The following is a 13,150-nucleotide window of genomic DNA, read 5'->3' as shown; positions in this document are numbered from 1 at the left end:
ATCAAGCCACGCAGCCCACCCTCGTCCGACTCCGCAGTATACCACAGTCTCCTGTCACTCCCGAACCGAAGCAGCTTTCAAGACCCTCTACAGCAGAAGCAGATAGCTGAACTCGAATCAAGGCGTCAATACAAAGAATGAAAGATCCTTTCTTTCTCGAGCCATTGCCATGGCTCGTCAAGGCGACTCAGCCCTTTGCTGACTACTTCTCGCTGCCGACACTACCGATCCACATCCACGAAGTTCTCGCCTCAGCCCTTCTCTACTCGGTCATCTACTACCCCGTGTCTCCGTTACTGTCGCGATTGATAGTGGGCCGCAAATACCTCGATCTACCCCGTAAGAGACGCATAAACTGGGACGCCCATGTCGTCTCTCTTGTCCAGAGCCTTCTCATCAATGGCTTGGCCCTCTGGGTCATGTTCGTTGATGAAGAGCGTAGCACGATGGATTGGCAAGCTCGCATGTGGGGATACACAGGTGCTGCCGGTATGATCCAGGGCCTTGCCGCTGGCTACTTCCTGTGGGATTTGGTCGTCACGAGTCTCAACATGGATGTCTTTGGACTCGGCACTTTGGCTCATGCTGTCAGCGCCCTGTTTGTCTTCTCTCTTGGATTCGTAAGTCTGCCTCGGACGAAGTGCTCTTTATTCATGTCTCTCTCGCTGACCTCTATCAATCAATCAGCGACCGTTTCTCAACTACTATGGTTGCATCTTCATCCTATGGGAGCTATCCACGCCCTTCCTCAACATCCACTGGTTCTTTGACAAGCTGGGAATGACTGGGTCTCGCGCGCAACTCTACAACGGCCTCATGCTCTTATTCACGTTCTTCTCCTGCCGCCTCGTATACGGAACATACCAGTCTGTCAAGGTCTTTTCGGACATCTACGCTGCAATCAATGCACATCCCGTCCTGCCCAAAGAGATTTCTCCGGAAACAGGCGCGGTGCTCGCTCCGACTGGTGTTATGAGATTTGCGACGGCGTCATCAACGGTGCCAACTTGGCTAGCCGTGACGTACCTGATGAGCAACATGACTCTCAACAGCTTGAATTTCTACTGGTTCATTATGATGATTCGTGCGGTTCGGAAAAGATTCCAGCCGGTAAAGTCAACAGATAAGCAAGCTACGATCGAGCCCTCTACTGCCAAGGCCACAGCAGCATCTCCCGCAACTCAAGCCCGTCGGCGCAAGGCATAGAGCGATTCTAGGGGAAGGGGCGGGCCATTTGCATGTCGTCATGTGTCGCAGAGTGCTTCCCAACTTTGACAGCGTTTTGTGTGAGGAAGCCGGATGATAACAGCCCTGGGCGGAGCAAGGAAGTGTACAAATATACGGTAGGATGCTGCCCAATCTCTGCACGTGGGTGGCAGGTGACTTACTGCTTATTGTTTTACATAATCTATAGACCAGTATTTCGTTTAACTTGCGCTGCTAAGACACACCAGCTTGAATGACGCGGCCTTTTTCTGTCTCATTTTCAGCACTGCCTACATGCCTCCCATCTCATGCTTGACTTTGCCATGCTCTTCAGAGCCAAACTTACTAGAGCGACGGCCTGAATCATCACGAGCTTCACATTGATGCCGAAAGCAAGGTCAAAGAAGTAGTATTAAGTACATCTATGCACGTACACTGGTATGACGGTGGTAAACACACATGGCACCTATGCTATGCAGGGTGTGTCCAGAAAGGGGCAAATACGGTTAGTTGATTCGCTCGCTCCAATCCTGAAGACGAGTCCATCAAGAACGGAGATGGATGTGCAATTAGAAACCGAAGGGGTTGTTGGGAGCTATATATTCCCGTTAGCAAAATCCTGCAGGAACCCTGTAGATGAGAATGTGTATACTGACTTGCTTGTGAGAGATTGGCCCGCCGGCCTGTAGCCTGCGGCATCAACTTCTTTGCGTCGCCTGTAACTCCGAAGCGAACCGGCGGAGGAGGACCTGTCTTCTGAGGCTGCAAAGGCTGCACCGGTGCTTGAAGCCCGGCGCTGCCCATATTGTTAAATCCTCCCATGCCAGTTTGCTGCGGTTGGAAGCTCGGCATGCCGGTTCTTTGCGGCTCCATGGCAGGGGGCAAGAATGAGTTGATACTTCCGGTGGGTTGCGCGTTGAAACCCTGGAGCTGGCCGAACTGACCAGGAAAGCCGGTAGGTTGCGCCTGCATTGGGGAGAACTGGCTTTGCCTTTGAGGATCCGCGAAAGGGCTTTGAGAAGGCGCGCCTGTCATCATTGGCTGCTGCATGGACTGCATGAACTGTCCACCAGTCTGCTGCATGCCAGGGTTGAAGCCCATTACCCCCGGGACTGGTTGCTGCTGGGGCACGGGATAGGCATTCATCTGCTGCTGTGGCATTTGTTGCTGTTGCTGTTGCTGCTGCTGCATGGTATACTGCTGCTGCAAACGTGCTTGATTCAGGTCATTCATGCTCTGCCCTGGCGGTGCCACCTGAGTCTGGAAAGTTTGGTGGGAGACGCCAGTCATTTGAGGCATCAGAGGTGGTGGCGCAAAGGCGCTCTGCTGAGCAGTCTGAGGTGCTGACAATGGTCTTGACGGCGGTGGCAGCATCAGCGAGCCAGTGGTCGCCATGGACGGAGGCGGGGCTGGCCTTTGCCGCTGCGTAGCTTGCTGGGATGTCGGCAAGCCTGTAGAACTCGGCCTAATGGTATCAAAGAATGACGGCGTAGCTCCAGTGGGTTGAGGCGCCTGCACCGGTGCCGGTGGCTGAACAACGACCGGGCTCGGCGCCGGCGGCTGGGCTGTCCGTTGCGGCTCCAGAGGCTTCGACAGCAGTGACAATTCCTGCATGGAGCCAGTGAGAGCAGGCACTTGCTGGGGCGGTGTTTGTTGTTCCGGTGGTTGAGTTGGAGCCGGAGTAGGAGCTGCAGTAGGGCGAGGGGGCTCTTGGGCTTGCTTTGCGGGCTTTACATCCCATGCATCATCATCAAAACCACTGGTCGTCTTGGCCGTCGCTGTTGAAGCAGAGGCAGGCGACTTGGAGTCGGTGTCCTCGCTCGGGCTGGACCCCTTTGCAGTGAATGCCTTGGGGTCCACAACATCACTCGTTTGCACTGCGGGTGCCGGTCTGCCTTTTCTGGTGTTGTTCCGGAGAGCCCCGCCAGGACCAGAGAAGAGACCTCCAGAAGCCCCGTCGCCTTCTCCATTTGCCTTGTCAGCGCCGTTCTTCACTCGGCCAAACTTCTGGTCCAGTGTGCGCATAACTTTCAGTATATCTCCTTCGCGAAGACCCAGATTACGAAGCACCGAGGCATCAACGTCTGGAAGTACACTTTCGTCCATCGAGTCTTTGGCGAAGGCCTGTGCATATCGCTCGCACAAGCCTACGGCGACATCGCAAGTGAGGAAGAACTGGAACCAATCGTACTCGGGCTTCTGCGGTTGTCCAACTGAGGCGCCGATCCCGGCAGGTGGCGAGTTTCTGGCTTGTGAGGCCCTGGCTTTCTTGACATTCGACAATGGCTTGTCTTCGTCCAGTGAAATGCCCGTAGCGCGTTCGACGTATTCGAGGTCCTCCACTGACATTTTTGCGACAGGAACTGCAATCTTGACGCCATTCATCTTGTGCAGATTAATCTTGCCGTCCTTGAGTCCGAGGAATTGCGCGTCGACGCTGAAAGATTTCGATCGGTCCGTCCACGTCCGCACTTTGGCGGGATCCGGCTCTGTGACAATAATGTTAGTACAGAGTGTACACCAGAACCTAAGACTGAGAGTCATTGCTTACTAGATTTGCCGGATCGGCCTTGACTGCCGCCTTCGCCACGTCCGTTTTCGCGTTTGCTCCGCTGCCCATAGTTATTACCATTTTCTCTTGCCATAAGACTGCTGCCTCGCTTTGGTAGAGGCATTCCTGGCCCTACCTGCTGTGAGCTGTCCCTCTGAGCCGCTTTGACAGCCTCCTTTGTCAACCTGATCTCTTCCAAGCGGTTCTGTTCAACGGTCGACTTCGCCGCGTTCAATCCGGTGTTGCTGGCGGGTGGGGCGATGGAGCCTGTGACCTCGATATAGCTACTCGGGACGACGCCCTCCTTGCCGTTTTTAACACGCCGAACCTGCCACCATTCTTCGCTCTTGGTATCGTCGATTATGATGACATCGTCACCAACGGCAACAGTAACCTCGTCGTCGCCTTGGGCCATAAAATCGTAAAGCACTTGACCTTTCTTCTGGGCCTTTCCTGAGCCTGCAAGAATAACCTCTCGAAGTCCCTCTGCTCTGACGGCACCTGCTAGTTCGCCTAGAGCGCCCACAATCTCTTCAGCTGTATCTTTGGCTCCAGCATGGAAATCTACGCTTTTGCTCGGCCTGACAAGCTCCAAGAACACGTGCTTACCCTCGCGAGAGTAATGGGTCATCTTCTCCGCTGTCCACTCTTGTGAGGGACCATCCTGGGCACGCTCCGGGGCAATCAATATGTTCCCAGTTGCTAGATTGATACCTAGAGTGGTGGGCATCTTTTTCCGCTTGCCCATCACGGATACCATCTCGTTGATATTGTACATGTGGAATCCACCAGGCGCACGATAAGGTGGTTCTTCGACTTCGGGTTCCTGGTCGTACAGACGGGTGTCAATTGATCTTTGAGACTGAATACGTGCGGGTGCCGGTGCGACCTGTGAAATTGGACGGGCGGGCAGAGCTGGGCTTCTAACCGGCTCCTCATCCGATGGCTCTGATGCTGGGGACTGCGGTGACATTGGGGGAGTAGCAGCGCGCGGTGGAGGGACAGAACGACCCGCCATCACACCTGCCAGAGCCGCCGCGGGATTGTTGTCGTTAGTATTGGTTGGTGTGTAGGCAGACTCCGGCCTCTCCGAATAGCTTTCCGTAACAGCAGAAGCAGAACTTATGCGCGTCGGTAACGTTGGAGGCGGCGAAGGTTGAGCCGCAGTGTCCTCTGCTTCGCCAACTTCAATGTAATTGGCAGGTACGAAGCCATAATCGTTATCTAGACCGACCAGAATCCAGTCAGGGTCCGATGTGTCGTAGACGTCGAGGACAGCATCTTCGGGGAAGGAAAGCTCCTCGTCTGTTTGCCTAGTATATTCAAACAGAGCGCGAGCCTTTGCGACCGGTTGTGCCTGAGATGAAGTTAGTATACACATCGCTACCCTCAATGAAGCCTCGGTGGGGGCGGCTTTGGGTGCGCCTACTTCTTCTACATAATTATTCGGAACGAGACCTTCGGGTTCTTCTTCGTCGTCGGCACTAGCCTTCTTCTTTGCTTTCCACCAATCATCCTCGGCGTTCTTCTCAAGCACGTAGAGAATATCTCCATCGTTGATGGCAAGCTCGCCTTCGGCTTGGGGAAGGTAGTCATAGACGGCCTTATAAACTCCTAAGAAACCCATGTTGGCGGGGCTTCGTGGGCTTCTGTGCGCCGGAATATTCGCGAGTAGGGTAAATGATCGCGCAGGCGTTTATGTGCGGTGAAATCCGCGTATCATGAGATGGAAGGATCGCAGTTCGAGTGGGTGGTTGAGGGTGCCGTGCTTCTAGCTGAAGGGCAGTATGGGGAGAAGCCGCTGCTCGCTGCCGGCGTCCCCGCGGATGGATAATGGTTCAAAACTCGCAATGATCGGGAGATCAGGCGTTGAAAGGCTCCTAGAGGCACAATGGGCCGAGGTCAACTTCAGATCCACCAAACAGCTAGACAACCAAGAGGGCGACCGCCGGGCCAGTGAAGATATATCGAGCATTGTGGAACGGATAGGCAATGCCGTACGATGACATCTGCCATAGACTACCCAGGCAACGTCGCGGAGCGGAGGAGAGTAGGCAAGTACAGATAGCGTGAACGGAACTAAATACAGCGCGAAACAATGGCCATGAAAGATATTCTTAATCAACTTACAAGTCATGAGGTAACAGTTTAGTATGCACTCTGCAAGTATGTCGGGTATCGCGATCGCATCAGTTCGTGGGTTCGTGGGTACGGATGATGGTTGAAGGCGAGTTGAGCTTGACTGGCGGTAACTGCGGCTGGAGGGATTTGGTAAGCTCGTGCAGTACCACGGGAATTGATTGTTGATTTAATGTGATAGGCAGGATGGTGGTTGGAGGAATCAGGTAACTTGACCGAGCAAAGGCGTATCGGTGGAAAGTAGAAGGTGGAATGGGAGATGGAGACGTGATTGTCGTGGTGGGTGCTCAGGTAGTTGCGGTTATCCGTTAGGCATTATTATTGCCATATGCGATGATGGTGGAGGTGTCGTGGCTGTGATCCATGGGCACTAGGAACCGGAGGAGCTGGGCTTGGGACCGGTACGCTGAGTGAGACTGGCCCGGTGTGGAGCATGACAATGGTTACCTGACTACTCCGTACCTACACACTGGGTGCTGAGCTGGACTGCGAGCAGCGCTATGGGGAGGGTGGAGGGTGAAGATACCTACCTACCTTGCGGTACTTTGTACCTAAGGTAATCAGGGTGGCAGGCAAAGCTGGGTGGGGGCCTCCGTTATCCGTCACTGCCGCCGTCATTGTTAGAAACCTGGCAGGTACCTGGCTGTTCATCCATGCCGGAAGACTTGAAAATACGGGTAGATGCATATACACACATACAGATGCGTCATGCGTCAAGTTGGCGCGCATCTTCGTCAGCATAGGTGCTCTATCCATGTTCTCTCGCAGAAGAATGTCAATGAACCTTCCTCATTGCATGTTTCTTCATTGCAACATAATTTGACGCAGTCATAACCTTTTCATGACAATGTTTGCATCCCATAACAACCTTCCTTGAATTGGAATGTGCCATGCCTGGTGTTGCGCTTCGAGGCACCCTAAGCTCAGTGCACCTCATATTTGCGGCCCGAATGGCTCTCCACCGTGCTTCGCTGCCCGATATGGGACTCTGTCACAGAGAGCGGTTCATGATTTGAACATCTGTCCCATGGCCTTGCCAGAGATGGGTATTTCTGGTTCATGATGACAAGACCATTGCGGGCCGAAGATCGAAACACTCTGCAGCTTAGCAGTTCACCTTGTTTGAACAAGCGATCAAATTACTCACTATCGCACACATGAATGGTATCGTGAATATCCGTAAAATGTCTTATATCCAGGTATCTCAACGCATTAGCCAATGCTTTCCCTTAACCTTGTCTCCGATCTCCATTCCCCCATGTCGGACTCGGATTTTTTTTCTCCATCTCTTTCACCACGTCAGCGCAGCTAGTCACCTCACTGACTACTCCCTGTTCTACCCCGGCTGAAAACACCAGGAAACAATTTGGGATCTCGTCCCGAGGTGTGGCCATCAGTTGACCACGATGCTTCTCCGGAAGGTGCGAGACTGGCAGGGGAGGCAACTACATCATCTTCAAGGACTGCTGCGCTGTTGGGTCCTCCCACGACGGCCATCTGCGGGCCACCTCCGGTACCCGCGTCACTGTCAACACCCGCGCTGGCCGGCACGCGTTGCACCGCTGGGTGGTGCCCACCGATGATGCTCTGAGCCACACTCTGCTGGTCAGCTGTGACGGCCGAGTCAGAGGTTTCATTGGCACCGTAGTTGATGTACTTGTGAAGCCTACTACCCGTTAGCATGCTCCTGGATCTTGGTCAGAGTTTCGCCACCATGATGCTTACATGTCATGTTCCTCCCTCAGGGTCTGGTATCTGAATTCTTCCCTGCGATCAGGCACATTGGTTTTCACCATGGCGTTACCTGCCTTGCCCGGAAGCTTGAAATTGGGTCCAAGCCACTGCTCCTTGATCGCACTTTCGAAGCCGCTCTGCTTGACTGAATTCTTTGCGAGTTCACACATGTCCACAGGGCTTAGCTTGTAGATCTGGGCTGCCACGGCGTACTCCTCCATCAGAGGCTCCTTTGTAAAAGCGAATTGAAGTGGATCGTCCGTCGACAACGAGACATTGAGACCCCGGCGGAAGTACTGGTAAAACGGGTTCCTCTCATAAGCAAGGAATAAAGCGTTGTTACTCAGCGGCGACATGGCGATGCCAATCTGTTCAAGATAGAAAATGTACTGCAGAAGCGGAACCTTGCGTAGCAGTAGACCATGACTGATGCTGTGGCAACAAAGGAGAGCCACAGCCAGATGCTCGCTGTCACCGGCCTCACCACAGTGTGGTCGCAGCACAAACGTGTTGAAACCCCGGCGTTGGCGCAGTGCGTTGAGTGATGACATGTTGGAGAACAGGTAGTAAAGCCAGTAACTGTAGGGAGGATTTTGCTTCGAGTCCCAAACCTTAGGCACCGGGAACTTCTTGAACAGGCGCCGCTCGATTTTGCTCTCGTCGTCGACACTGTCGAACCCAATCACCCTCTGCAGGAAGACATGCAGCTTCGGGTGGCTGGAGGGATCTCTTGAGACTTCGAACAGGGGCTCAAAGACATTCTTGACCACCTGTTCGAAAGTGTCCATGAGCCCGCTGGCCTTGTACACATCGTACAAACGAGGGATCTGAATGAGCCATCGTACGTTGTGGGAGAATAGCTTGTTGTCAACAACCCAGGCCGCAAGCTTATCCCATTCGTCAAGGGACTTTCCGTAAATGGAGATGCGCCATTCAACCATCTGGTATTTGCTCGATTCAAGATCAGCAATGACCTCCTTGGTGATTTCTGCCAAATAACGGCCGTTGATGAAGTTGTCCGTCTTGAGGAAGATTGTGCGAAGCCGGGATTCGCCAATTGGGTTGTACTTGAGATTGAACTTGTCAAATCTATGGAACGAATCCGTGTGCGCCTTTGGATAGGTATCAGTTAATAGGTTCAGAACATATCAAGAAAAGACAGGCTCCAGGACAAAAACTTACATGCATATCTAGAGTGTCAATGGAAAGGTCGTATGCGGTGAGGTTGATACTCTGGAACACCTCCGCTAGGGTTAGGTGCCTGTCGTCGCGGAAAAGCACAACCTCGTCCGGGCATTTCTTCATCTTGCTCTTGATGAAACGCAGGAGATGTTTTTGATTCATGCAAGCAGAGTGGTGAACGTGGGTGTCAACCTTGCGCACGTTGTAAAAGTCTCTGTGGGGGACTTTCTTGCTGTCCGCAGTCTCCTGGTACTCGTTGAGGAGGGCGTAAAGATTGAATTTGCCTTCGAGATACTGAAGTCGACGGAATGCGAAACTCTTGCTTGGTCCGTCTGAGGAAATGCTCAGAATTTGATCTAGGTCCATGTAAAACTCTCGGATAGTAGGAACCCGAATGACCGGATTTCCTCTCGCCTCGGCCTCTGTGTCATCGAATACTTGGTAGACACCACTATCGTCAAGCTTAAAAGTCATCTTGTCGGCGGAGGGGACTGGGAGCAGGTCCTGCATATCGAAGTCTTCTCCAATGTCTTGGCCAGGCTTCCGCTTCTTCGATGTGGGCTTAGCCTCGGAATCCTGTGCCCGACGACCTGTGTGGTCACTTGCTGCTGTGGCAGATGATGGCAAGACCATGCTGCCATTCAAGCTATTGGCGTTGCTAGTGGTATGCTCGGCAGAAGCCACAGCTCTGGCGTGCTCGGCTCCCCAAGCTGGCTGGGGAGGAGGTGGGTATATCGACCAAGTAGGATCATCCCTAGGATTATCATCAGGCCTTTGGAGAGAAAGCCCGATGTATCTCTCTCGTAGGTCCATGATGCTCTGGATATTCTTCGAGATGGCACTGAGCTCGGCCGTAATGTGCGGGTCGGTGTCTGAGAAGGCAGCAACGCCAAGCGCAGCAGGCTGGTTCGTAATACCAATACTTGGGCCAGGCTCGTGGCCCAGGCCCAGATTGCTGAACTCACTGTTCAAAAGCCTGGGGTCGACTTCGTGGAAAGGGTGGTTCCGTGTAGGCGAGAAATGCTCTGCACTGGCAGCCTGCTGCGTCGGTTCCGGCAGCATCATTTCTTCGTGTGCGAGAGCTTTGCCTCTTACTTGGCCCTTTCCTTTACCTAAGGGAGATGAGTCCATCGGATGGTCGAGATTCCGAGTGCCGGCAGGAACGTCACGATGCTCAGAGCCGACAATGACTGGGCTTCCGTGGGGCGTCGCATGGCCTTGAGACCACACACCACTACCCGTCTTCAGCTGACCAACCTGGCTACGTTGGTAAAACAGTTTGGCGTCAGTCTGGCTCATCTGGCGATCCGCAACAGGGTCGTAGAAGGCGGTCCTTGTGGGGAGGTCGCGAGGAAGCATGCCGTCTTGCAGACTCGCTCCATCGTGGTCCTGGCTGTGGGGTGACAAAGGGTTTGCGTCTGACGCGGGTGCATCGCCGGGAGTTTGCCCTCCTGACCCCTCGGAGCTGTTGTCGCCTCGAGAGTCCAGCGCACCCAATTCGCCGTCAGAGTCGGTGTCACCATCGTGGAGCGAGAACGTGGGGCCTCTTTTGGGGGAGGTTGAGGCGGACGTCGGGTCTTTTTGATTCAACAAGGCTTGTGTCTGATTACGGCAAACTGTCAGCACAATACGAAGCACGAAGCTATGCGCTATAGCATGGGAGAAGAACTCGGCCTTCTATGAGGAATGAGGGGTAGCTTACCAGCGTGAATTGAAACTACCATATCCGTTTGGGGGAAGAGGCTTCGAAGAGTACATACCAGCCATATTGAGAAGCGTGTTGAACCCTACCGTGGAGTTCTGCAGAGCCCTTCCCCCAAGAAAAAAAAAAAGAAAACAGAGATCCAGTAAATTCCCAGAGACAACGGCAGAATTATGATGCAGGAGCTATCGCAGTATCGGGTAATCGCATGCACTAGCACTCCAAAGTGGGATAAGAACCAGCGGACAATGAATACCTAAGCGGGTGGTGGAGGGGTAGCGGTTGGCTCCGACCTCCGACTCGCGACCACGGCGGGGTCCTAAGCTGCCACTGACCGCGACCACGGTGATAGGCTATCATATACCTACCTAAGGCAAGGTACCTACCTGTTATGCCTATGTCCGGCCCCTCAGGTAAGATGTTATGGAACCAATCTTGTCTTTTACTTACGGGCATCTACCCTGCCTGTCTAGATTTTTACCATTCAATAGTGTATAACCAAGCAATGAAGCTCGCCGGATGAGTCAAAGATTGTAGTCATAATGTCGGTAGGTCACTATCAGGAGGTACAAGCATCAACCATGCTTGCTGTTGAACGCAGCCATAGGTATGGATGTCCGAAAGTCTCTTGAAAGGGCTTTCTACTTGTATCTCTGAATCGTGTATGCAAGTCCGTCCAGTGACTGTCTAAACTTTCTAGCTCTATTTCGCACCCACATTCTTTTGTACCCTGGAGGTCTTGGCTCTTGAATCCAATGAGTATAGGCCTCCAGCTCCAAACACGATGATTGCCCCGACCAGAGTCCCCACAGCCAAGCGATTCCCGAAAAGCCATATGCTCAAAAGTAGACTGACCAGCTTGCGAATGTTCAAGACAATGGTGACAGTCAATGCTGAGGACACGGCAGCGAGCAAGTTTACACCCCGGATACATGCGTACTGGGTCACGACGTTTGTCACCAGATAGGCAAGTTGGCTCGGAATTTGATGTTTGAAGAGACCATCTCCAACGTCTCCTTTAAGTCCAAGGCCGGGAAGTTGCGCCATGGGTAGCGATAGAGGCGGACTGTTTGCTAGTTTTCGAAATTGGCGGATCAGTGATGGCGCAAACGGCAAGAAGAGCGGCAGTGATAAAAGGTGCGAGTAGAAGAGATTCTCTCGCCAATGGGGGCCATATTGTTTGTACGTCTCTTCCGTGTAGAGACCCATGATGGCGGAGAGGACCTGTGCCACGAACAGCACAACGAGGCCGGTCCCAAAAGCGGGCTTGGCACTGCCCTCGATTGCCTTAGAAGAGTTCTGGAGAGCGATTAGAACGAAAGAGCCCGTCAGGATTTGGACAACGCTTGCGTACCTTTGACTGCGAGTCCGACCACGCTGCGGTGATGACACCGAATGTCAGGAGAACGACAGCCACGATCTGTATGCGAGAGTACTTTTTTCCATAAAGAGACCCGGCAACCATGGTTGTAATGCTTCCACCAGACCGAAGAATGATATGCACAGGAACAGAGATGTCATAGCTGAAGGCATGATTGTTCAACACATTGATGCTGAAAAACAGCACAATATTGATGATCCAGCGGCGTAGAGGGACCTTGTTCTGCTGCAAGAAGAACGGTGGTCTCGATCGATCGAATTGGGAAAAGTATCCGGTGACAGCGACAAAGAGGAATTGGACAAACGTCAGGAGGGTTCCTGTACACGAACTTGTCAGGAGGGGCTCTAGATCGCGGGGTTCATGGTGACATACCACTTGCAGGTTCGATCCTGGAGGGAAAAGGCACGATTAGCAACTCCGAAGATTCAGAAGATTGACGGCAAAGCCGGAGTCTGGGAGCAGCGCTTACTTGATGATAGCTTCCAAGGCATACACCTTTACACAGTGAGGTCAGCACGTCTGTAGTTCTGATGGTTGAGCATAGGTTCACCAACATTGGAGCAGCAGCCGCCAAAAATCAGGCCAAGCATTACACCAACGGTGATCCATTGGGAAAAGAGACCAGCGACTATGCGGCCAGCAGTCTGCAGGGACTTTTCGCTAGAAGCATGTCCATTCATGACCGAACCTTTGGCGGCTTGATCGGCCGTCTTCTCGTCATCGTAACCCCGAGCAGGAGAATCCATCTTCTCCAAGGGGGGCGATGAGATGCCTTTCGGCTGTCCGCGTCGTCTAGTAGTCGCCGGAGAGGACATTGAGGCTGTTTTGAGCCTGCGTGCGAATAGTTGAAAGGATTGGACTAGACTTTTGGGGGGGTTCAAAGTATAATTGCAAAGGTGCGGCGCGCAGCGTGCAGCGTGTCCGAGACACTGGGACGCCGGTACAGCTGGGACGGGAAGCAGGTACGAGGTACGGAGCAAGGTACCTTCCTTTACCTTAAGGCTTAGAGGACAGATCAGGGCGAGAGTGGCCAATGACAGTGGCGCAATTGGGATCTGAGCTGCCCGGGCTGTGTCGGGACTCCGCTCGCCCCCAAACTTCCATCAAAGACCACGTCTGTGTCTCTCAGTCTCTCCGTCTCGAGTCTTTTCATGGTTCCATGGAGACTTTCACGATGGGAGTCGGGTGCTTTGGAAACCGGGCACGCCGGGCTACCTACTTTACGGCACTTGTACCCGACAGATCTTGGGAGCTT

General features: G+C 53.2%; 4 protein-coding genes across 4 annotated transcripts; 1 reads left to right on the top strand and 3 right to left on the bottom strand.

Annotated features, from left to right (window-relative positions):
• Positions 1 to 137: 137 nt before the first annotated feature.
• Positions 138 to 1,206, top strand: HER10_EVM0007610 (TLC domain-containing protein; the record flags this gene model as incomplete). Its single annotated transcript, XM_035477162.1, has 2 exons — positions 138 to 620; positions 688 to 1,206. 2 exons carry the CDS (start codon positions 138 to 140, stop codon positions 1,204 to 1,206), a joined length of 1,002 nt encoding a protein of 333 aa, XP_035330797.1.
• Positions 1,207 to 1,775: 569 nt separating this feature from the next.
• On the bottom strand, positions 1,776 to 5,384 carry HER10_EVM0000207 (SH3 domain-containing protein; the record flags this gene model as incomplete). The annotated part of the gene is made up of 4 exons (XM_035470001.1): positions 1,776 to 1,801; positions 1,863 to 3,695; positions 3,758 to 5,114; positions 5,187 to 5,384. 4 exons carry the CDS (start codon positions 5,382 to 5,384, stop codon positions 1,776 to 1,778), a joined length of 3,414 nt encoding a protein of 1,137 aa, XP_035330344.1.
• A 1,647-nt stretch (positions 5,385 to 7,031) lies between these two features.
• On the bottom strand, positions 7,032 to 10,706 carry HER10_EVM0001932 (AMP deaminase). Its single transcript, XM_035471664.1, has 4 exons — positions 10,573 to 10,706; positions 8,813 to 10,389; positions 7,622 to 8,742; positions 7,032 to 7,562 (listed from the first exon to the last, which is right to left on the bottom strand). Exons 1-4 carry the CDS (start codon positions 10,577 to 10,579, stop codon positions 7,214 to 7,216), a joined length of 3,054 nt encoding a protein of 1,017 aa, XP_035330459.1. The 5' UTR covers positions 10,580 to 10,706; the 3' UTR covers positions 7,032 to 7,213.
• A 419-nt stretch (positions 10,707 to 11,125) lies between these two features.
• On the bottom strand, positions 11,126 to 12,760 carry HER10_EVM0003490 (AMP deaminase). Its single transcript, XM_035473165.1, has 5 exons — positions 12,450 to 12,760; positions 12,365 to 12,390; positions 12,268 to 12,284; positions 11,869 to 12,212; positions 11,126 to 11,813 (listed from the first exon to the last, which is right to left on the bottom strand). The coding sequence occupies exons 1-5, from the start codon at positions 12,708 to 12,710 to the stop codon at positions 11,217 to 11,219; spliced, it is 1,245 nt and encodes a 414-aa protein (XP_035330552.1). The 5' UTR covers positions 12,711 to 12,760; the 3' UTR covers positions 11,126 to 11,216.
• Positions 12,761 to 13,150: the final 390 nt, after the last annotated feature.

Source organism: Colletotrichum scovillei (genome assembly GCF_011075155.1).
Source record: "Colletotrichum scovillei strain TJNH1 chromosome Unknown Contig00008, whole genome shotgun sequence".
Classification (NCBI taxonomy): domain Eukaryota; kingdom Fungi; phylum Ascomycota; class Sordariomycetes; order Glomerellales; family Glomerellaceae; genus Colletotrichum; species Colletotrichum scovillei.
This window is presented reverse-complemented; position numbering and strand designations above follow the sequence as displayed.

Coding starts and splice junctions, on each gene's coding strand:
- HER10_EVM0001932 (XM_035471664.1), bottom strand. Junction 8,743..8,812: donor TTGACACTCTAGATATGCAT/GTAAGTTTTTGT, acceptor ACCTATCCAAAG/GCGCACACGGATTCGTTCCA. Junction 7,563..7,621: donor CTGAGGGAGGAACATGACAT/GTAAGCATCATG, acceptor AACGGGTAGTAG/GCTTCACAAGTACATCAACT.
- HER10_EVM0003490 (XM_035473165.1), bottom strand. CDS start 12,710: ATGTCCTCTCCGGCGACTACTAGACGACGCGGACAGCCGAAAGGCATC. Junction 12,391..12,449: donor TTGGCGGCTGCTGCTCCAAT/GTTGGTGAACCT, acceptor CACTGTGTAAAG/GTGTATGCCTTGGAAGCTAT. Junction 11,814..11,868: donor GGTCGGACTCGCAGTCAAAG/GTACGCAAGCGT, acceptor ATCGCTCTCCAG/AACTCTTCTAAGGCAATCGA.